Source organism: Apodemus sylvaticus, chromosome 20, assembly GCF_947179515.1.
Source record: "Apodemus sylvaticus chromosome 20, mApoSyl1.1, whole genome shotgun sequence".
Taxonomy (NCBI): domain Eukaryota; kingdom Metazoa; phylum Chordata; class Mammalia; order Rodentia; family Muridae; genus Apodemus; species Apodemus sylvaticus.
This window is the reverse complement of record NC_067491.1, coordinates 2,216,721-2,237,382: the sequence shown is the minus strand read 5'-3', so window position 1 is coordinate 2,237,382 and position 20,662 is coordinate 2,216,721. Positions and strand designations below refer to the sequence as shown.

The 20,662-nt window shown below is 55.0% G+C and overlaps 2 protein-coding genes across 2 annotated transcripts; both read left to right on the top strand.

Annotated features, from left to right (window-relative positions):
- Positions 1-6,399: 6,399 nt before the first annotated feature.
- Madcam1 (mucosal vascular addressin cell adhesion molecule 1) lies at positions 6,400-10,667 on the top strand. Its single transcript, XM_052165700.1, has 5 exons — positions 6,400-6,646; positions 6,926-7,192; positions 7,442-7,768; positions 8,238-8,669; positions 10,357-10,667. The coding sequence occupies exons 1-5, from the start codon at positions 6,586-6,588 to the stop codon at positions 10,485-10,487; spliced, it is 1,218 nt and encodes a 405-aa protein (XP_052021660.1). The 5' UTR covers positions 6,400-6,585; the 3' UTR covers positions 10,488-10,667.
- Positions 10,668-14,631: 3,964 nt separating this feature from the next.
- On the top strand, positions 14,632-20,077 carry Tpgs1 (tubulin polyglutamylase complex subunit 1). The gene is made up of 2 exons (XM_052165580.1): positions 14,632-14,998; positions 19,335-20,077. Exons 1-2 carry the CDS (start codon positions 14,661-14,663, stop codon positions 19,870-19,872), a joined length of 876 nt encoding a protein of 291 aa, XP_052021540.1. The 5' UTR covers positions 14,632-14,660; the 3' UTR covers positions 19,873-20,077.
- The last annotated feature ends 585 nt before the right edge of the window (positions 20,078-20,662 follow it).

The following is a 20,662-nucleotide window of genomic DNA, read 5'->3' as shown; positions in this document are numbered from 1 at the left end:
TGGCCTAAGACAGGCAGCGCAGGCCTCTTTTCTCTTTCCTGTCATTTGTTTTTACGTTTCGTACATTGATTGGTGTTTCACCTGCGTGTGTATCTGTGTGAGAGTGTTGGGTCCCCTGAAACAGGAGTCACAGACTGTGACTCAGTAACTCAGCCATGAACTGCTGTGTGGATGTCAGGAATTGAACCCAGGTCCTCTTGAAAGAGCAGCCAGTGCTTTTAACTGCTGAGCCATCTCGGTGAGCCAGCCAGCCCGAGCAGACCTCTCTTCATTGCTTGTAGGGGTTTTGTTTGTTTGTTTGTTTGTCTGTTTGTTTTGTTTGTTTTTTTTTGTTTTTGTTTGGGGGCGGGGGTTGGGGGGCTTGGGGGGGTTGTTTGGTTTGGTTTGGTTTGGTTTTTCGAGACAGGGTTTCTCTGTGTAGCCCTGGCTGTCCTGGAACTCACTCTGTAGACCAGGCTGGCCTCGAACTCAGAAATCTGCCTGCCTCTGCCTCCCAAGTGCTGGGATTACAGGCGTGCGCCACCACTGCCCAGCCATTGCTTGTAGTTTAATGGCTGACCAAGACAGCTTTGTCAGTCAGCAGCTTCTGTGAGGATTGAGAAGGATAGGAGGAGACAATACTGCGGCCTGACCAGCTCTGAGACTCGAGGCAGCTTCATTTTCGCCCACTCCGCTTTTACACCATCTTAATTACATGCAAGTAATCAGACCGAGCAGGTCAACAAGGAACAAGCAAGGCGATCAGCAAAGCCCCGTGATTACTCCCCGGAGAGCGACTTCTAAGCACTTGTCAGAATGACCGAAATATCCAAGCCCACTTCCTCGTCCAAGCCCCAAATCAGGCTCTTGTCTGTAGCCACTGCTTTTCTTCCACCCTAAAACTAAGTAAGCTTCCTGCCTCAACTTACTTCCCTGTTCTAGCCTAAAATTAGATTCCTGCCTGAGTTTACTTGCTGGTCATGGCCTAAAGTCAGATTCCTGCCTGGAGCCCATTTCCTTGTCCTTGGCCAATGTCAGATTCCTGCCGAGCGTCCCCCCAAAGGCTCTCCACAATTGACATAGGGCCTCCCACCAGGCCCAGCACAACTTAAAACAGATGATTTCAGGAGCACAAAGGCCACGAGGATTGAAGTTGACTGTCCCACCACGGACAATAGGTAACCAGGTCTAGCCCTACCTCTGTGAGTGGTCTGCGTGGGAGGGAGTGTGTTTGTGAATCCCAGCAGAACAAGGGGGTTGTCATTTTTAAAGTATTTGTTTATTCATTTTTATTGGTTATTTTATTTATTTACATTTCAAATATTATTCCCTGTACTGGCTGGTTTTGTGTGTCCACTTGACACAGGCTGGAGTTATCACAGAGAAGGGAGCTTCAGTTGGGGAAGTGCCTCCATGAGATCCAGCTGTGGGCATTTTCTCAATTAGTGATCAAGGGGGGAGGGCCCTTGTGGGTGGTGCCATCCCTGGGCTGGTAGTCTTGGGTGAGAGCAGGCTGAGCAAGTCAGGGGAAGCAAGCCAGTAAGAAACATCCCTCCATGGCCTCTGCATCAGCTCCTGCTTCCTGACCTGCTTGAGTTCCAGTCCTGACTTCCTTTGGTGATGAACAGCAGTGTGGAAGTGTAAGCTGAATAAACCCTTTCCTCCCCAACTTGTTTCTTGGTCATGATGTTTGTGCAGGAATAGAAACCCTGACTAAGACATTCCCCTTCCCAGTTTCCCCTCCACAAACCCCCATCCCCTCTCCCTCCTCCCTGCCTCTATGAGGGTGTTCACCCACCCACCCACTCACTCCTGCCTCAGCGCCCTAGCATTCCTCTACCCTGGGTCATCCAGCCGCCACAGGACCAAGGGGCTCCTCTCCCAGTGACGCCCTACAAGGCCATCCTCTGCTACACGTGCAGCTGAAGCCATGCATTCCCCCATGTGGATTCTTTGGCTGGTGGTTTAGTCCCTGGGAGCTCTGGGGTGGGGGTGGGGGGTCTGGTTGCTTGATACTGTTGTTCTTCCTATGGGGTTGCAAGCCCCTTCAGCTCCTTTAGTCCTTTCTCTAACTCCTCCATTGGGGTCTGAGCGCTCAGTCCAATGGTTGACTGTGAGCATCTGCCTCTGTATTTGTCAGGCACTGGCAGAGCCTCCCAGGAGACAGCTGTATCAGGCTCCTGTCAGCCAGCACTTTTGGGCATCAGCAATCGTGTTTGGGTTTGGTGTCTGCAGATGGGAGGGACCCCCGATGGGCAGTCTCTGGGTGGCCTTTCCCAGTCTCTGCTCCGCTGTTTGTCCCATTGCTTCCAGGGATCCTGGGTGTGTATTTTGCCTGCATTTACAGTTCTTTTGTTTGATTGTTTTTGTTTTTGTTTTTTTGATCAACATGCATGCAGTGCCCATGACGGCCAGAAGAGGGCATCTGACCCCTTGCAACTGGAATTACAGTAGGGGTCCACCATCCTGTGGGTGCTGGGAGCCATAAGTACTCTTAAGTCCCTCTCTCTAGACCCTACTTTTGTTTTGTTTTGTTTTTCCATGCGACAGAGGTTTATTGTGGGGGAAGGGGATGACAGAGACAAAGAGAGAAAAGACAGCTTTTTTTCCCCCATATTTATTTATTTATGGTTTTTCAGCCATGGCCTCTACATAGCCCTGGCTGTCCTGGAACTCACTCTGTAGACCAGGCTGGCCTTGAACTCAGAAATCTGCCTGCATCTGCCTCCCAAGTGCTGGGATTACAGGCGTGTGCAACTGCAACCACGCCCAGCCAACCTTTTTTTTTTTTTTAATTGTGTGTTTGTATGTGTCTATGCATCACACATTCTGTGTAAATGCAAATGACCTCACGGGCCAGAAGAGCATTGGATCTCCCTGGAACTGGATTTACAGGCGATTGTGAGTTCCCCAACCCACACGATAGGGTCCAGGTCCCCTGAAGAGCAGCCAGTCCCCTTAACCACTGAGCAGTCTCTCCACCTGCCCCCCACACTGTCCCCCTCCACCTAGACCCACCCCACGCCCCAAGCCACACCAGACCAGGATTCTCAGACTGCCGCCGTGGCCTCTGGGAACCGCACTCCCAGGAGCCGTGAGCGTGCAAAACTGACCGCTGAGTGACGGCGAGCGGAAAGACCAGTGCTGGGGCAGAGCTGCCTTCTGGAACCTTCCTCGTGCTGTGAGGAGCAGAGGTCAGGGTGTCAGGTCTCCTGAGGAGGTTGGACCTCTGTGGGGAGGGGGGCTTCCTGTGGAGCGGGGAGGACTTCCTCCATGCAAGACAATGGTGGGAAGGGGGGCGAGGACAGGAGTTGCCTCAGAGAATGCGACAGAGTCCTGCTGGCTCTTGACCCTGCTGGGTGGGGACAGATGGCCCCTAGGCCACAGCACTCCAGCCCACGGCCTTCACTGTCTCTGTGTCTCTGACCCTGTCTTGGTCTCTGTTTCTGTCTCTCTGCATGTCTCCGCCTTTGTAACTCTCTCCACTCTCTCCGTCTCTCTGATCCATGGCTGTTTCTGTCTCTCTCTCTCTCCGCCCCTGTCCCTCTCTGTCCTCCTCTGTCTCTCTTTCCCTCTCTGTCCCTCTCTGTCCCTCTCTGTCCTCCTCTCTCTGTCCCTCTCTCCCTCTCTGTCTCCCTCTCTGTCTCTCTCTCTGTCTCTCTGTCTCCCTCTCCGTCTCTGTCTCCCTCTCTGTCTCTCTCTGTCTGTCTCTCTCTCTGTCTCTGTCTCCCTCTCCGTCTCTGTCTCCCTCTCTGTCTCTCTCTGAATCTCTCTGTCTCTCTCTTTCCCTCTCTGTTCCTCCCTGTCTCTCTGTCTCTCTGTGTCTGTCTCTCTCCCTCTCTGTCTCCCCCCCCATTCCTCCAGCTCTGGCCTTCCCACAGCTTGTCCCCTCTGTACTGTGGCTCTAGCTCCCATCCTCTCTTCCCCACCATGAACTCCACCGTCTTGCAGGTGGAGTCAGGACTGAAAAGAAAATCCCTTAAGACCTTCAAGGAAAGCAGGAACCCCCGCCTTCAGCCCTGCCAGGCTCCTGCTGACCCCTCCCCACCTGGCCCTGGTATAGCAGGAAGCTGGGTCAGGGTGGGGAAGTGGCCCATTTACCAGGTTTGCTGCCCCCTACCAGGGTTAAGAGCCCAGCTTCCCGGGAAGGGCCCCTGTCTCGGAGTCACCTTCCTGCACAGCTTCCGGCACTGGTGCATGCTGGGGCAAGGGGCGGGGCATGGGGCCCCAGGCAGCCACAGCCCTGACCACACACACACACACACACACACACACACACACACGCACACGCACACGCACACGCACACGCACACGCACACACCTGAGTCTGATGTCCACTGCTGTTTGTACCCCTCAGGCTTCCCACTGTGATACCAGCCTCTACCTGCCACACCACCACTGGTGCCTCAGTTTCTACTTCTAAGAAGATCCCCACAGTTGGCATCATTAGCAGGGTGCAGGGCCAGAGCAGACAAGATCTCACCCTGTATAGTTAAGGTTTCTGTTGCTGAGGTAAAACACCGTGCCCCAAAGCAACTTGGGGAGGAAAAGGTTTATTTCAACTTACACATCCTGACCATAGCTCTTCGGGAAGGGAAACCAAGTCAGGAACCTGGAGGCAGGAGCTGATGCAGAGGCCATGGAGGAGTTGCTGCTCCTGCTTTTCTGTAGCATAGGACCGCCAGCCCAGGAATGGTGTCACCCACAGAGGGCTGGGCCCTCCCACATCAATCTTTAAAAAAGGAGAACACCCCACAGGCCTGTCTCCAGACCAGTCTGGCGGGAGCATTTTTATCAACTGAAGTTCCCTCTTCCCAGGGGCTAGTGTCAAGCCGTCAGCCCCTAGACAAGTGCACTCCATGTGCTCGCTAGCGTGGAGACAGGCTTCACTGTCCACGGCTGCCCTAGGAAGGCAGAGGAGGTTGGAAAGGGAGGTGGGAAGATCTTAGAGATGGCAGAGTGACGGGGCTGCCTGCGGCGAGAACAGAGGAAACTAGCCCGCTTTCTCTGCAAGCCCCTCAGGCCTCGGTGTGTTAGTAAGCCACGACAGAAGTTCTGCAGTAAGGACTGGGCTGGGCGGGAAGTGGGGGCGAGCTCACAGAATGTACGATCGCCTCAGAGCTCCACAGTGAGGCCCAGGATCGATGGAGCCATGTTTGGCCACGCTGGAGTGTGGGAACGGACACTTGGGCAGACAAAATGAGGACTAGACTGCATCTACCCTGGGCTGGCCTTGAGGGATGCGACAAAACACAGCTGAGGGGGTGGAAACATTTGGTCTAAGATTTGGGACTCCCGGGCAGTCAGTCACCGCTGGAAAACCACACAGAGTGGTCAGAATTGGAGGCCACACGTGTCCCCGGCACTGGGCACTGCAGTGAGGAGCCAGGGGGCCGGGGCTCCCAAACTCCTGGACATCCCGACAGCACTGTGTCTTGGGGAGGGAGGAACAGAATTGGGGGCCTTCCAGCGGAGGCCAGCCGTGAGCCCGGGAAGCTCATCCATCGACGTTTGTTGGTGTTTGTTTGTCCTTAGCTTAGCAGCCGTTGCCTGGGAACACGGAGGGGCCTTCTGTGGGAGACGTAGGCTGTGGCTCTGCATGGAAGGCTCCCCGTGCTCCCCACTGCATTCCTGATGAGAGAGACAGTCCTTGGTTCCAAACTGTCTATTGATGTTCCATCGTGAAAAATGAGTGCACACCACCTCCTCAGGGTGGACCGGAGATTAAATAATTGCAGGAAGGAATGTCTGGGAAGGGTAGCTCATTGGCTATACCGTCAGGGCCTCTAGATACTGCATTAGTGATGGAGAACTCTTTTCTGGCCTACATGAGCACAGGTCATGTTTCCGATGTGGGGAGTGGGCACGTGTCCCAGGACAGGAACCTGGGAGGGAGCAGGGAGCCGCCTACGGTCTCGGGTGGGTGCCTGGGTGCCAGGGACTCTGATCCTGCTTAACCGTACCAGGTTTCCTGGCAAGGTCCACGGCCCCACAAGGATCCACCAACCTAAGTCTCCGCATTGCAGGACCAAGTGAGCCTGCCCCACACCCCGGGCTCTGCCAGGCCTGCAGTGAAAGGACAAAGACTTAGGGGACAACTGGTGACTTATGCCAGACACATGTCACATAGAACTCAGGTCCCAGAACAACTCCCACCCTGGCGCTTGGCCAGGGGACCCTCACCATCCAGAGCCAGGCCAGGCCCCTCTGCCGCCCTCCTGTGGCCGCCTGTGGAAGTGAAGGCACCGCTCTAGCAGCTGGGTGGGCGGAGCCACCGAGGACTGGCCGATGTCCATGCACTTGACCCACCATGGTGACCCACCTCCTTTTAGCTTCGGCCTTCCCATCCATAGAACTGGCGCCTGGAACCTTCCCGGACAATCCCTGCCCATCTGTAATGGCTGTGTTCCCGGGTCCCTGCCTCACCTCTAGCCTCCGCCTCTCTGCCTCCTACAAAGTGGGGGGTCGGGCTGGGAAAGCCCCCTGGGAAATTCCCACAGAGCAGGCAGAAGGGGGAGGAGAGGCAGGGTCTCAGACGGTAGGAAGCTGCCTGCCCACTCTTATTTAAGCCGCTTCCCCTGGCGGTCACAAGACAGAGAGGCAGGCATGGAGTCCATCCTGGCCCTCCTGCTGGCCCTGGCCGCCTTACCCTTCCAGCTCAGCAGAGGTAATCAGGCATGTGGGGAGGGAGGCAGGCCGAGAGAGAGAGAGAGAGAGAGAGAGAGAGAGAGAGAGAGAGAGAGTGGGTCCACGGGAGGAGATCTTGGGAGTGCTATGAAAGCCCACACTCTGAGGCTGGTCTGGGGAAGGCGGCTCTGTGTTCTCTAATCAAGGAACCTAGGGCAGAGGTCTCGAGCCCCGCCCCGGGGTCGCAGGCCAGCTGGGGTCAGGGCTGGGATCCGGGACCTGGTTGCCCCAACACGGCTTTAACGCTCTCGCTCCGCAGGCCAGTCCTTCCAGGTGAATCCGCCTGAGCCTGAGGTAGCTGTGGCGATGGGCACATCCCTCCAGATCACCTGCAGCATGTCCTGCGGTGAGGGCATAGCCCGGGTGCATTGGCACGGCCTGGACACCAACCTGGGAAGTGTGCAGACCCTGCCAGGCAGCAGCATCCTCTCTGTCCGCGGCATGATGTCGGACGCCGGCACTCGTGTGTGCGTGGCCTCCTGTGGGAGTCGAAGCTTCCAGCATTCCGTGAAGATCCTTGTGTATGGTGAGGCGCACCCTGCCTTTCTAGGTGCCACCCACCCCTGGGGAATCCGGACCTTGCACTACACCAATGCCATCGCCAACCAGGTCCCCACAGTCCACGGCCCCCCACACACTGTAGACCTTCTGACATCTCTACCCTTCCTGTCCCAACCACCCAAGGCCATAGCTGCACTGTCTCTCCAAACTCACCTCTGCCTGGCCCAGACCTGACCTGCAAGCTCAGCCCCAGGCCCCCGATATCGATTCACAGCCTTCCCGGACCAGCTGGCGGTGTCCCCGGAGTTCCTTGTACCTGGACAGGACCAGTTAGTGTCCTGCACGGCCCACAGCGTCTGGCCTGCAGGCCCGGACAGTCTCTCCTTTGCCCTGATGCTGGGAGAGCAGAGGCTGGAGGGTGCCCAGGCCCTGGAACCAGAGCAAGAGGAGGAGATGCAAGAGGCTGAGGGCACACCGATGTTCCGGGTGACACAACACTGGGTGCTACCCTCCCTGGGGTTCCCCGCCCCTCCGGCCCTGTACTGTCAGGTCACCATGCAGCTGCCCAAACTGGTGCTGACCCATAGAAGGGAGATCCCAGGTAAGACCACAGGGTCCTATTTGCCTCTAGGCTCAGCTCTGGGGCCTGTGATTGGTTGTCCTGTAGGTCCACAAATTCAATATCTAGCCGGGCGGTGGTGGTGCACACCATTAATCCCAGTACTCGGGAGGCAGAGGCAGGCGAATTTCTGAGTTCGAGACCAGCCTGGTCTACAAAGTGAGTTCCAGGACAGCCAGGGCTACACAGAGAAACCCTGTCTCAGGGTAAAAAAAAAAGAAAAAAAGAAAAAAAGAAAAGAAAATCCAAAGTAAATAAGATAAACAGTAGCCTGGTAGACGTGCACAGGAGCTGGGACCTACTAACTATTCTGTGTCATTGTTGCTGGCCCAAGCTACTATGATGCCCTGTGTCTCGTGATGGGAAAGAGGTGTTGGAGAGGTTCTGGACCAATATTGGGCTGCAGATGGGGAAAACTGAGGCTACAGGAAGATATTCATTCTGTTTGTAGTACTACAGAGCCAGACCTCACCTGAGCCCCCCAACACGACCTCTGCTGAGCCCTATATCCTGACTTCATCAAGTACTGCTGAGGCAGTCTCCACTGGGCTCAACATCACAGCCCTGCCTTCCACCCCTCGACACCCCAAGCTTAACCCCAGGACTCTGAGTTCCGAGGGACCTTGCCACCCCCAAATCCACCAGGGCCTGGAGGCGGGCTGGGAATTGCTCTGCGAAGCATCCTGCGGACCCGGTGTGACCGTGCACTGGACCTTGGCTCCTGGTGACCTGGCAGCCTACCACAAGGAGGAGATCGGGGCCCAGGCACGGCTAAGCACTCTGCCCCCAGGTCCCTTTCCAGAGGGCTGGTTCCAGTGCCGCCTGGACCCTGGAGGGCAAGTGACCAGCCTGTATGTTCCTGGCCATGTGATCCCAAATCCCTGTGAGTGCTGGGGACTGGGAGGGAGGGACAAATGGGACTAAAACACTAGTAGGGGTCTGTGCCATGCCTAGCCTCAGTTTCCCCATATTCAATATGCTTTCCTGTCTGTGAGACCACTTAGAACTTGAAGCACCTTGTAGACTTCCAGAGACAGGGAGATCCAGTGAAACAGATGGAATACGTTTTTGGTTTTTGGGGGGTTTTTTTTGGTTTTTATTTGTTTTGTTTTGTTTTTTCTAGACAGGGTTTCTCTGTGTAGTGCTGGCTGTCCTGGAACTCACTCTGTAGACCAGGCTGGCCTCGAACTCAGAAATCGGCCTGCCTCTGCCTCCCAAGTGCTGGGATTACAGGTGTGCATCACCACCGCCCGGAATAAGTTTTTAAGGTTGTTTTCAAATGCCCGAGGCAGGCTTCAAACTTGCCTCAGAGCTGAACGTGACCATGATCTTCTTGTCTCGGCCCCCTCGGTGCTGAGGTAACAGCTGCGCACCACTGTGACTCGTGTCTTAATGGTCAATTTTTTAAAATATGTGAACTGGGTCTGGAGCAATAGACAGCTCAGAAGTTACGAGAACTTACTGGTCTTCCAGAGGACCTGGGCCCACTTCCCATAGGATGGCTCACAAACACCAGTAACTCCGGATCCGGGGGCACAACCCATACTTTTGGCCTCCAAGAGCACCACGTGCATGTGGCACACATACATACATGCACACTAAGAACTCCTGCACACCCAGAGAAGACAGCCGGGAGTGTTGGGGCGTGTCTTTAATCCCAGCTCTCAGGAGGCAGATACAAGAAACAGTCACTTGTAACTCCAGGACCCAGAGACTTGAAGCCCTCCTCTGACTTGCAAGGGTACCTATATGTGGCATACACACAGACACACACACACACACTTATAAACAACAACAAAAAAACATTAAAAAAAAAAAAAACCTTAAACCAGGTGGTGTTGGTGACACACACATTTAATCCCAGAGGCAGGTGGATCTCTGAGTTCAAGGACAGCCTGGTCTACAGAGCAAGTTCCAGGACAGCCAGCCAGGATTACATAGAAGACTCTTGTCTCAGCAAAGCAAAGCAAAACCACACACACACACACCAGAACTAAGCTGGGCATGGTGACACACAGCTTTAACTGTACCTGGGCAGTAGAAGCAGAAGGATCAGCCTAAGCTACAGAGTGAGACCCTAATTTAAAAACAAAAACTAGCCAGGCAGTGGTGGTACACACCTGTAATCCCAGCACTTGGGAGGCAGAGGCAGGTGGATTTCTGAGTTCGAGGCCAGCCTGGTCTACAGAGTGAGTTCCAGGATAGCCAGGGCTATACAGAAAAACCCTGTCTCAAAAAACAAAAACAAAAACATAAAAAAAAAAACAACAAAAAAGTAGAAGTCAAAAAAAAAAAAAAAAAGCCAGGCGTGGTGGCGCACGCCTATAATCCCAGCACTTGGGAGGCAGAGGCAGGCGGATTTCTGAGTTCGAGGCCAGCCTGGTCTACAGAGTGAGTTCCAGGACAGCCAGGGCTACACAGAGAAACCCTGACTCAAAAAACCAAAAAAAAAAAAAAAAAAAAAAAAAAAGTAGAAGTCCACTTTTAAACTGTGTGGGCCCGTGTACAGTTCCCTCTGAGGAGCCCACAGGCGCTGGGGCTGATGACAGCCTTTCTTCCTGCGCTTTCAGCCTCCGTCATGGCCCTGTGGATGGGAAGCTTGGTGCTGGGGCTGCTTGCACTGGCCTTCCTTGCCTACCACCTGTGGAGACGCTACCGGCCAGGTCCTCGCCCAGACACCAGCTCGTGCACGCTCCTATGAAGTCTCAATTATGCCAGACTAAATAAAGGAGGCAGAAGGTGACCAACTACAGGATTTGGGACATCAACATGACAGTGTGGCCCCTTTCCTTGGTGGTCCGCACATCTAGAAGCTCCTCCCAGGCAACTGGGCCCTCCTGCCTGCTGGCCCAGAGCTAAATAAAGGCCCCGTGTCTAGCCACTGGCGTGCCCATTCATGCTGTGGACAGGGAGGCTCTACACATCACATCACGTATCCCCGCACCCAGAGTCCCCGGAGACAGGCGCACATCCCAGTCTACCTTGGTAGGCCGGAGCAACTGGCAGGAGGGTACTGGACCGGACCGGGAAATACCTGCATTTAAGTAGCATAACTAAGGAGGTACCCACGTTTTTTACCCCTGGGAAAAGTGCTTGGGGGGTAACCTGAGAAATCACGGAGACCGGTGTGGGATGCCGGACAAGGGAATAAAACCGATTACAGTAGATAAACAGGCAAAGATCACACAGAAGAGGGACATGAGAGATTACTGGAGACTCTTCTTCCTTCCTCAAGACAGTGGGGGGTTCCTCAGGTCAAAGACCTCAAGAAAGCAAGAACCCTTGGGGCGTCTAGTCCTGCAGCCTGATGGGGAGCGGCATATTGTTGGACATTGGTCATAATGCTTGGATTCCATCAGGAATCTATTGTCCACACGCTGAAGGTCCTTGTCCCCAGCTGGGCTTTGATCGATCAATAAAGATGCCAGCGCTAATGACTGGGCAGAGGGAGGTGGGCGGGGCGGAGGGAGGTGGGCGGGGCGGAGGGCGGTGGGCGGGACCCTTAGGGTTGCTCTGGCTAGGATGAGCGTGGGAGACAGACAGAGGATGGGCAGGAGAGAGAGCCAACCAGCGAGTGAGAATTCGTGGGTGGCCGCTGGCCACTTCCCAACTGGACCTGGGGAAGCAGGGGAAGGCTCAGGAGCGCCCACCCTTGGAGGAAGCCAAGGCACTTTAAAATTAACAGGTGTGTTTGTGCGCACACGTGTGTGTGTGTGTGTGTGTGTGTGTGTGTGTCCTGTGTATGTGTGTGGTATGTGTGGTGTGTGTGTATGTAGTGTGTGTAGTGTTTGTGTGTGTGTGTGTGTGTGTGTGTGTCTTAGTCAGGGTTTCTATTCCTGCACAAACATCATGACCAGGAAGCAAGTTGGGGAGGAAAGGGTTTATTCAGCTTACACTTCCACATTGCTGTTGATCACTAAAGGAAGTCAGGACTGGAGCTCAAGCAGGTCAGGAAGCAGGAGCTGATGCAGAGGCCATGGAGGGATGTTTCTTACTGGCTTGCTTCCCCTGCTCGCTCAGCCTGCTCTCTTATAGAACCCAAGACCACCAGCCCAGGGATGGCACCACCCACAAGGGGCCCTCCCCCCTTGATCACTAATTGAGAAAATGCCCCACAGCTGGATCTCATGGAGGCACTTCCCCAACTGAAGCTCCTTTCTCTGTGATAACTCCAGCCTGTTTCAGGTTGACACACAAAACCAGCCAGTACAATTGACCCCTTGTCAACTACACACAAACACATCACTATTAAGCCTCAACCCTTACTTTCTTATTCATCCCCAAGATCTAAATTACTTTAAAGGTCCCACAGTCTTTTACACATTTAAAGTTCAATCACTTCAAAATGTCCAATATCTTTAAAATTCAAGTCTTTTAAAAATTCAAAGTCTCTCAACTGTGGGCTCCACTAAAATGCTTTCTTCCTTCAAGAGGGAAACATATCAGGGCACAGTCACAACCAAAAGCAAAACTCAAACTCCAATGATTCAATGTCTGGGATCTAACTCAACTCAATCTTCCGGGTTCCTCCAAGGACTTGGGTCACTTCTCCAGCTCTGCCCTTTGTAGCACACAGCTTGTCTTCTAGGCTCCAGTGGCCTGTACCCCACTGCTGCTGCTGTTCTCGGTGGTCATCACATGGTACTGGCATCTCCAAAACACTGCTGACTTATACTGTAACTAGGCTTCACCAATATCCTCTCATAGGCTCTCTTCATGGTGACAAGCCTCTGCTCCTATGCATGACCCCTTCAAATCCTGGGCCATCAATTACAACTGAGGCTGCACCTTCACCAATGGCCTTCCGTGGCCTCTCACTGTGCCAAGAGCCTCAGCTGCTCTTCATGACCCCTTCATGCCTTCAAAACCAGTACCATCTGGGTGACTCTTACACAATACCAAGTCCAGCCACAGCACAAAATACTACTGTGGCTATCTCTGGAATACACTCTCTGTGCTCTCAGAAAACACTTCCAAGAAGATTTCATCTCAGTGATGCTGGTCTCTTCTTAATCAGTGCTAACTTCTTAGCTCCAGCTAACCAGCATCAATAGTCCCAGTAACACAAAGGTTTGCTTTAGTGGTTCTGATATCTTGTTACTCACAGCTGATTCTTCAGCCCCAGCTAACCAAAACCACAGAATCTTCACAATCAAAACATGGCCACTGTAAGAGTCTTTAATCTTCCCTCTGAAATTTCAGAAGTCAGGCCTCCATCTTTTGCACTGTTCTTAAAGTTGGCTTCCAAGCTCCTACAGAACTTTCCACCGAGCTCTTAATATTCTAATGGATTTTCTAGCTCAAAGTTCCAAAGTCCTTCCACAATCCTCCCCAAAACATGGTCAGGTTGTCACAGGAATACCCCACTATGCTGGTACCAATTTGTCTTAGTCAGGGTTTCTATTCCTGCACAAACATCAAGACCAAGAAGCAAGTTGGGGAGGAAAGGGTTTATTCAGCTTACACTTCCACACTGCTGTTCATCACTAAAGGAAGTCAGGACTGGAGCTCAAGCAGGTCAGGAAGCAGGAGCTGATGCAGAGGCCATGGAGGGATGTTTCTTACTGGCTTGCTTCCCCTGGCTTGCTCAGCCTGCTCTCTCATAGAACCCAAGAGCACCAGCCCAGGGATGGCCCCACCCACAAGGGGCCCTCCCTCCTTGATCACTAATTGAGAAAATGCCCCACAGCTGGATCTCATGGAGGCACCTCCCCAACTGAAGTTTCTTTCTCTGTGATAACTCCAGCCTGTGTCAAGTTGACACACAGAGCCAGCCAGTACAGTGTGTGTGTGTGTCCTGTGTATGTGTGTGGTATATGTGGTGTGTGTGTGTGTATGTAGTGTATGTGTGTGGTATATGTGGTGTGTGTGTGTGTGTCCTGTGTGTGTGTGGCATGTGTGGTGTGTATGTGTGTACTATGTGTGGTGTGTATGTAGTGTGTGTGTATGTGTGTGTGGTGGGTATGTGTGTATATGTGATATGTGTGGTGTGTGTGTGTCCTGTGTGTGTGTGGCATGTGTGGTGTGTGCGTGTGGTGTGTATGTGTACTATGTGTGGTGTGTATGTGGTGTGTGTGTATATGTGTGTGGTGTGTATGTGATATGTGTGGTGTGTGTGTGTGGTATGTGTGGTGTGTGTGTGTTATGTGTGGTGTGTGTGTGTGTGGTATGTGTGGTGTGTGTGTGTGTGTGTGTGTACCGATGACAGTAGATAAACAGGCAAAGATCACACAGAAGAGAGACATGAGAGATTACTGGAGAGCCTCGGCACTTTACAGTTACGAGAGCATCCCCCTCTGGTGGTCAGGAAGGGTAACAGTCTGGAAAAGGAAGAGGACTCGGGTAAAGACTCCGCTCAGGCACGCTAAACGCTCAGAAAGGAGACGGAGTGAGGCCAAAAACCCGGGAGAGCCCAGGCCGAGTCTGAGAGCAAACGCAGAAAACGTTCTGGACTCCACTTTCAGCCCTGGATTCCTGGTGAGCTTTGTGGGGGTTTCTCTGGTACCCAGTGCCTGGTTGCTAGGAGACCGTGCTTGAAGACTTGCCCACTACCAAGATGGCATCGTATCGCGCTTCAAGCCAGAAACCAAGCCCTTCCTGGGAGGGGGGGTGCACCATTTTAAAGCCTGGCAAGCTCACGATTCGAGACCGAAGCAAGAAGATACAGCCATGGAGTAGAAGGAGAGACGCAAACAGATAAAGCCAGTCATGGCACAGGGGGAAAAGTAGCCTGCGCTGGTCACTAACTTGACTCTTGGGGGGTGGGGCGGAGGAGGAGCTGCCTCTGCCCTTAACAAAAATGGCCGTCGAGGGAGGGCGCCTCATCGCTCCGTGAATTATGGCGGCGCTTCCGGTCCCGCTGCCCCCAGCAAAGATGGCGGCAGTGGAGAAACGGCGGCCGGCAGTAGCACCAGCGGCCAATTTCCCGGACAGTGGCCGGACGTCGGTTTCTCAGGCAGTGGCGGCGGCTGAAAGCGAGGAGGACTTCCTCCGGCAGGTCGGCGTGACGGAGATGCTGCGCGCAGCCCTCCTAAAGGTGCTGGAGACCCGGCCCGAGGAGCCTATCGCCTTCTTGGCGCACTACTTCGAGAACATGGGTCTGCGCTCGCCGGCCAACGGAGGCGCCGGGGAGCCCCCGGGCCAGCTCCTCCTGCAGCAACAGCGCCTGGGCCGCGCGCTGTGGCACCTTCGCCTGGCTCACCACTCGCAGAGGTGCGGACCGATGGCGGGCGGGGGTGCCAGGACTACAACTCCCGACAGGCCCCGCGCGGGCACAACTCGCCGCCGGCGCGGGGTGTTTCCGGGAGTAGTGGTCCGTCCTCTTCCCCCCCCCCACCCCCTGTCTTGTCGGCTTGAGGCCGTGTGAGGCCAGGTTAAGGCACTCGGCACGCCTCGATTTCGGCCGCAGTGAGCGCGGGGTGTAGTGAATATTGTGGTCCTGGTAGAAAGTGTTGGGAGTTGTAGTCCATGAGCTTCCAGATGATTAGAGCCTGGAGGGGGGGGGTTGCTTTTGAACCCGTGTCCATTTTGTCCTCGCAGCCCAGGGTTTTGGAGGTCAAGAAGCCCAGCGAGGTAGCATAAATAGCTGTGGTGCTTGTCCAGGAGATGGACAGCCTGTGTGCTGAGGCCCCAGCCCACAGACAGAAGTCTCTGAGATGCACCGCAGAGCACAGGCTGGTCTAGAGCCGGACGAGCTTGCAGGGAGCTCCGCAGTGGGAACAGTTCCAGTGTAGAAGATGACTGAGAACACTTTTTCATTGCATAGTGGATGAGGGAAGCTGATCAGTAGGCATCATCAACCAGGGGATCACCAGATGCCTGAGGTCTCAGCATGGAAGTCGCTTTACGAAGGGTTCTTGGAGGAAGACTGGGGGGGAAGGGGCGGGGGAAGACGCATGGCGGGAGATGTTGGGCAACAGTAGCTCTGGCTTTCCCTAGGGAAGTGGAAGTCCAGAGATCATACATTTCCAGCTGAGCAGACCAGACATCTCTGCACCAGGGGAAGGGACTCAGTGTCCAAGATGGTATCCAAGAAGGGAAGGGTGGGGCATGGCAGGAGACCAGGGAGAAGGCGGGACAGCATTGGAGAATCTGAGTGGGAGACTGAAAGCATCATCAGAGAAGTACACACTCAGGACCACACCCTGAGGTGCCCAGGGGAGGAGGGACAGGGAACAAACGTCTTCCTGGGGGCATCAGGAAGATTCTCCCAGGGGAGAATAGTGGTCAACTTAGGGATTTAAGATAGAAGTGTTCTCTGTGAGTTGAAGTCACAGCCTCACCTGAGTCTATGGGGCAGAGTTTGTGCCCATGTCACCGGGTCCCTGTGTCATTCACCCCCTGGCCTCCGCGCCACTCTCCTAACCCTGACAGTCACTGGATCCATGCCCGGGACCCAGGGTCACACCACTGTCAGCGCACAGCAGGGTAAGGGGCAAGGGATCCTTAGAGATGCATCCAGAGGTGACCCTGGAAGCTGCAGCCATGTCTGACGGCTCACAGAGCTAGGCTCTGTCTTCCTCAGGGAAAACCACTGTTCCCCACCCAAGACCCTGTGAGCGATGCCTACGGGGAGCGGGTCCTGGCGGCGCTCGACCTGAGCCTGCACACGTGGCAGCCCCACCCCTGAGGCCTGTCAGCAGAAACTAGGCCAGTTCCTGAGGGGCTGAGTGAGGCCACCAGAGCGTCAGATCTGGGAGAGGTCCCCTCCCAGGTCTCTAGAGGCCATGGCGACTCAGTCCCCTCCCTGCCAACCTGTGACACCGACCCGCTTAGGCTCATTGTTCAACCAGAAGATGGCTGAAGCCTTGGCCACCTGCAGCCAAGTCAGGAGTCACACCCATGGGCTGCAGCCCCTGCAGACCTTCCTGGCGTGCTGCTGATGGCGGGAGAGACCCTGACCCTCCTGGCCTGAAGCTGGTAGGGAGTCATTTTCATGACTCTCTTAGGGCTCTTTTGACCAAGCAAACTATGTGACTTAAAAGAGCTGAGTTCCTGGCTGGTCGCATTGAAAGATTAGTCAGCCTAGGCACCGGTCGGCCACAGGCCATTCCTGTGAGCCTCCCATCCCCCGGCCCTGCAGGGCGCTGTCAGCATCCTTGCCAGGAGCTCCCGGAATGTAAAGACCTGGAACAGGGTACGGTACATGCTCCCACAGATCGTCCCAGCCCTGCCACAGAGAAAGCCACTGGCAGGAGGAGGGACGGAAACCTGGCAGTGGTGGCACACACCTTTAGTCCCAGCACTGTGAAGGCAGAGGCAAGCAGATGTTGTGAGTTCAAGGCCAGCCTGGTCTACAGAGCAAGTTCCAGGACAGCCCAGGCTACACAGAGAAACCCTGTCTCAAAAGAAAGGGTGGGGGAGGGGCTCCCGCTGTGTGTGCACAGGGCCCAGCATTCAGGCAGAAAGGAGTGCGCTAATCTAAGTGGAGCCCAGCCCAGGCTCTCCCAGAGATGGAGCCCACCATCTTGTCTCTACCTCATCACTTGTCAGTGACTCAATGGTGACCTCCCCCAGGAGCGGGTGTGAGCCCCCTGAGAAGTGGATGTCCTTATCCCAGGCCATAGTCATCCATCTTGTGGCTGTAAACAGTCACAGGCAAGGTGGGTGGCCCTCCCCCTGTGCCAGCACAAGATCAAACACTTCCTCCATCCTTCCAAGAATCCGGAGGTGCCGAATGGGTTTGCATGCATAGGTGAGTAGACCCAGAAAGCCAGTGACCCTGGGAGGCAGATCTGGATCTGGGACAGAACCCATCAAGGGCCCAGGCCTTCAGTGTCAGAGAAGGCAGGATCAGGCCGAGACAGCTGATGGCTGTGTGCAAGCAGGTGTATCAGTCAGGGAGAGCTATGTCTGCTGCTATAACAAAGAGCCCCGGCAGCTCCTTGGCTCTTAGCACAGCTGGACCCCTGCTGAGTGACACACAGGCTATCCCCTGGGCGCCTGCCACAGCTGGGGAGCATCTGTTCAACACCTGCCACCCTGCAGCTCTAGATGGTGAAGCATCCAAGGAGGCCCCCAGAGGTCAAGGTAGAGCAAACCACCCTCACTGTGAAGCTAAGCCACAGAAAAACCGGAGTAGGGGCCACTGTCACAGTTACTATCTGGGTCCTGCTCAGAGTCCTACTTTTCTGCAAGGCTGTGTTCATGGTCACATCCGTGATCCCATAGGAAGAACCCCATCCTGGGGCCAGAGAAGGAGCCGCCTGACCCAGCACGATCTCCCTATGCACACTAGCGCTGAGAATGTGACTTAGCCACAGGTTCCTGTCAGAACTGGCCACTCGGGTTTGGTTTGTGTTTGTTTGTTTTTCAAGACAGGGTTTCTCTGTGTAGTCCTGGCTGTCCTGGAACTCACTCTGTAGACCAGTCTGGCCTCGAACTCAGAAATCCGCCTGCCTCTGCCTCCCAAGTGCTGGGATTACAGGTGTGCGCCACCACCGCCGCCCGGTGCCACTCTGTCAATAAAACTTTATTTACAAGCCAGCCACAGTGGCTAAGGCAGGAAGATCATGGGCTCAAGACTCAGCTACTGAGAGCCCCTGCTTCAAAATAAAGAGCTAGCTTGCCACAGGCGGCCGCACGAAGACACCACAGCGCTGCTCTGTGTGAGGACTGGTCTTGCCCCTCGCGCCTTATGCTGGGAGCACAGTGAACGACCCCTTCATAGATGCCAGTCAGCTGAATGAGCACTTAGTCGAGAGCCAACTGACCTCGGGCAGGGCTCCGTTGGTAGCGTGCACAAAGGCCTGGTTCCAGCACCATATAAACTGATCATGGTGGTACTTAGGGGGTAGAGGCAGGAGGCTCAGCGATTCAGAGTTCAAGATGTCTCAGCTACATGAGACCGCGTCTCAGACAGAACCTCACAACGGCTCGTCCGGTAAAGGCGCTTGCTGGACTCTGCAACCCGAGTTCAGTTCCTGGATTCCATGTAGAGATAAAAGGGACCCAACTCCGCGTTGTCCTCCTAGCCAGGTGCGTTGACGCACACCTGTAATCCAGTTCTCCAGAGGCAGAGTGGGCGGAGCTCCGATTTTGAGGCCAGGCTGGTGTGCAAAGCAAAGTACCAGGATTACACAGAGGAACCCTGTCCTGAAAAAAAAAATAGGCCGGGCGGTGGTGGCGCACGCCTGTAATCCCAGCACTTGGGAGGCAGAGGCAGGGGGATTTCTGAATTCAAGGCCAGCCTGGTCTACAGAGTGAGTTCCAGGACAGCCAGGGCTACACAGAGAAACCCTGTCTCAAAAAAACCAAACCCCAAAACCCAAAAGATTTATTTATTATATGTGAGCACACTGTAGCTGTCTTCAGACACCCCAGAAGAGGGCATCAGCTCTCATTACGGATGGTGGTGAGCCACCATGTGGTTGCTGGGAATTGAACTCAGGACCTCTGGAAGAGCAGTCAGTGCTCTTAACCGCTGAGCCACCTCTCCAGCCCCTCTTAAATTTTAAGAAAGCAAACACTTGGGGTGCCTGGTGCTCTAAAGGGAAGGCGCAGGGGGCCAGCCAGCCGAGGGGCTGCTGACACCCCACTATCCCCGCAGGACTGCCTTCAACAACAACGTGAGCGTGGCCTACGAGTGCCTGAGTGCCAGCGGCCGCAAGAAGAAGCCGGGGCTGGACGGGCGCACGTACAGCGAGCTGCTGAAGCGGGTGTGCAGGGACGGCGGGGCGCCTGAGGAAGTAGTGGCGCCGCTGCTGCGCAAGATCCAGTGCCGGGACCACGAGGCTGTGCCTCTGGGCATCTTCCGAACCGGCATGCTGTCCTGCTTCGTGCTGCTGGAGTTCGTGGCCCGCGCCGGCGCCCTCTTCCAGCTGCTGGAGGACCCTGGCCTGGCGGTGGCCGATCGGCGCGTGGGCCAGGCCGTGCTGGACACGCTCGAGGGCGCGCTGAGCGCAGGAGACATGGCCACGGCGCCCACGCACTACCTGGAGGCCGGTTCCCGCCTGGGCCCCGACAGCCTGGCGCGGGCCCTGGATAGGGCGGCAAGTGGGCGGCGACCCAGCGCGCCCATGGCCCGAGAGGAGTTCCTGGAGAAGGCTGCTGCCCTCTTCATCGCCAAGGTCAAGCCGGTGGGCTAAGCCCATGACGCACCCACACCCCACCACCTGCCCAGGAAGGTGTGGACTTGGGACCTGCAAACTGGTGTCCCGGCATTCTGCACAAGGTCATCGTCATCACCAAGAAAGGGGACCTGCTTGGACCCTTGAAGGACCAACACCTGCAGCTCAATCCCCTCTGTACTGGCCTGCCTACCCCACTCACAGAAATAAAATCTAAAAAGAACCGGCCTTGCTGGTCACCTGTGTGCAGCGCCCTGGCCACGCACTTCAGTTCCCCCAAGATCCCTTGGAATCACCAAAGATGAGGGGAGACCGGGACATTTCCAAGTAGAGCACGTCTCTACTGACCCCACGACTGCACCCCTAAACGCCTCATGGGGGGATTCTAGGCTGGGGCTCTACCCCGACCACGCCCCCAGCCCCTTACTGGGGAATTCGAGACAGGGGCTCTGTTCCTTAGCCAAGCTCTCAGCCTTCCTTAGTGTTTATGAGACCTTGATTCTGTGATGGCCGAGGACAGCTTGGAGAAATCAGATCTGACCCTCCGCTAACTACAGTTTTGGTAGCAAGTATCTTTGCCACCTGAGCCACCTCACCCACCCTTGTTACTCTGAGACCAGATCTCAGTAGACTGGGCTTGGAGTCCTGACCCTTCTACCTCAGGTTTCCATCAGCGACAGTGACAGTGGGAGCTCCTATGCCCGGCTGCTTCCCTCTGTCCTAAATCCCATGTTCGATCCTAGACAAGCTGGACCTGTCCCATCTCTCAGCCCTGAGATATGAACCAATCAACACCAGAAAAGAGATT

Bases quoted from the DNA above. Each gene is read 5' to 3' on its own strand.
- Madcam1 (XM_052165700.1), top strand. From the start codon at position 6,586: ATGGAGTCCATCCTGGCCCTCCTGCTGGCCCTGGCCGCCTTACCCTTC. The intron at 6,647-6,925 runs GTAATCAGGCAT...CTCGCTCCGCAG, and splicing joins ACCCTTCCAGCTCAGCAGAG to GCCAGTCCTTCCAGGTGAAT. The intron at 7,769-8,237 runs GTAAGACCACAG...TTCTGTTTGTAG, and splicing joins CCATAGAAGGGAGATCCCAG to TACTACAGAGCCAGACCTCA.
- Tpgs1 (XM_052165580.1), top strand. From the start codon at position 14,661: ATGGCGGCAGTGGAGAAACGGCGGCCGGCAGTAGCACCAGCGGCCAAT. The intron at 14,999-19,334 runs GTGCGGACCGAT...CTATCCCCGCAG, and splicing joins CTGGCTCACCACTCGCAGAG to GACTGCCTTCAACAACAACG.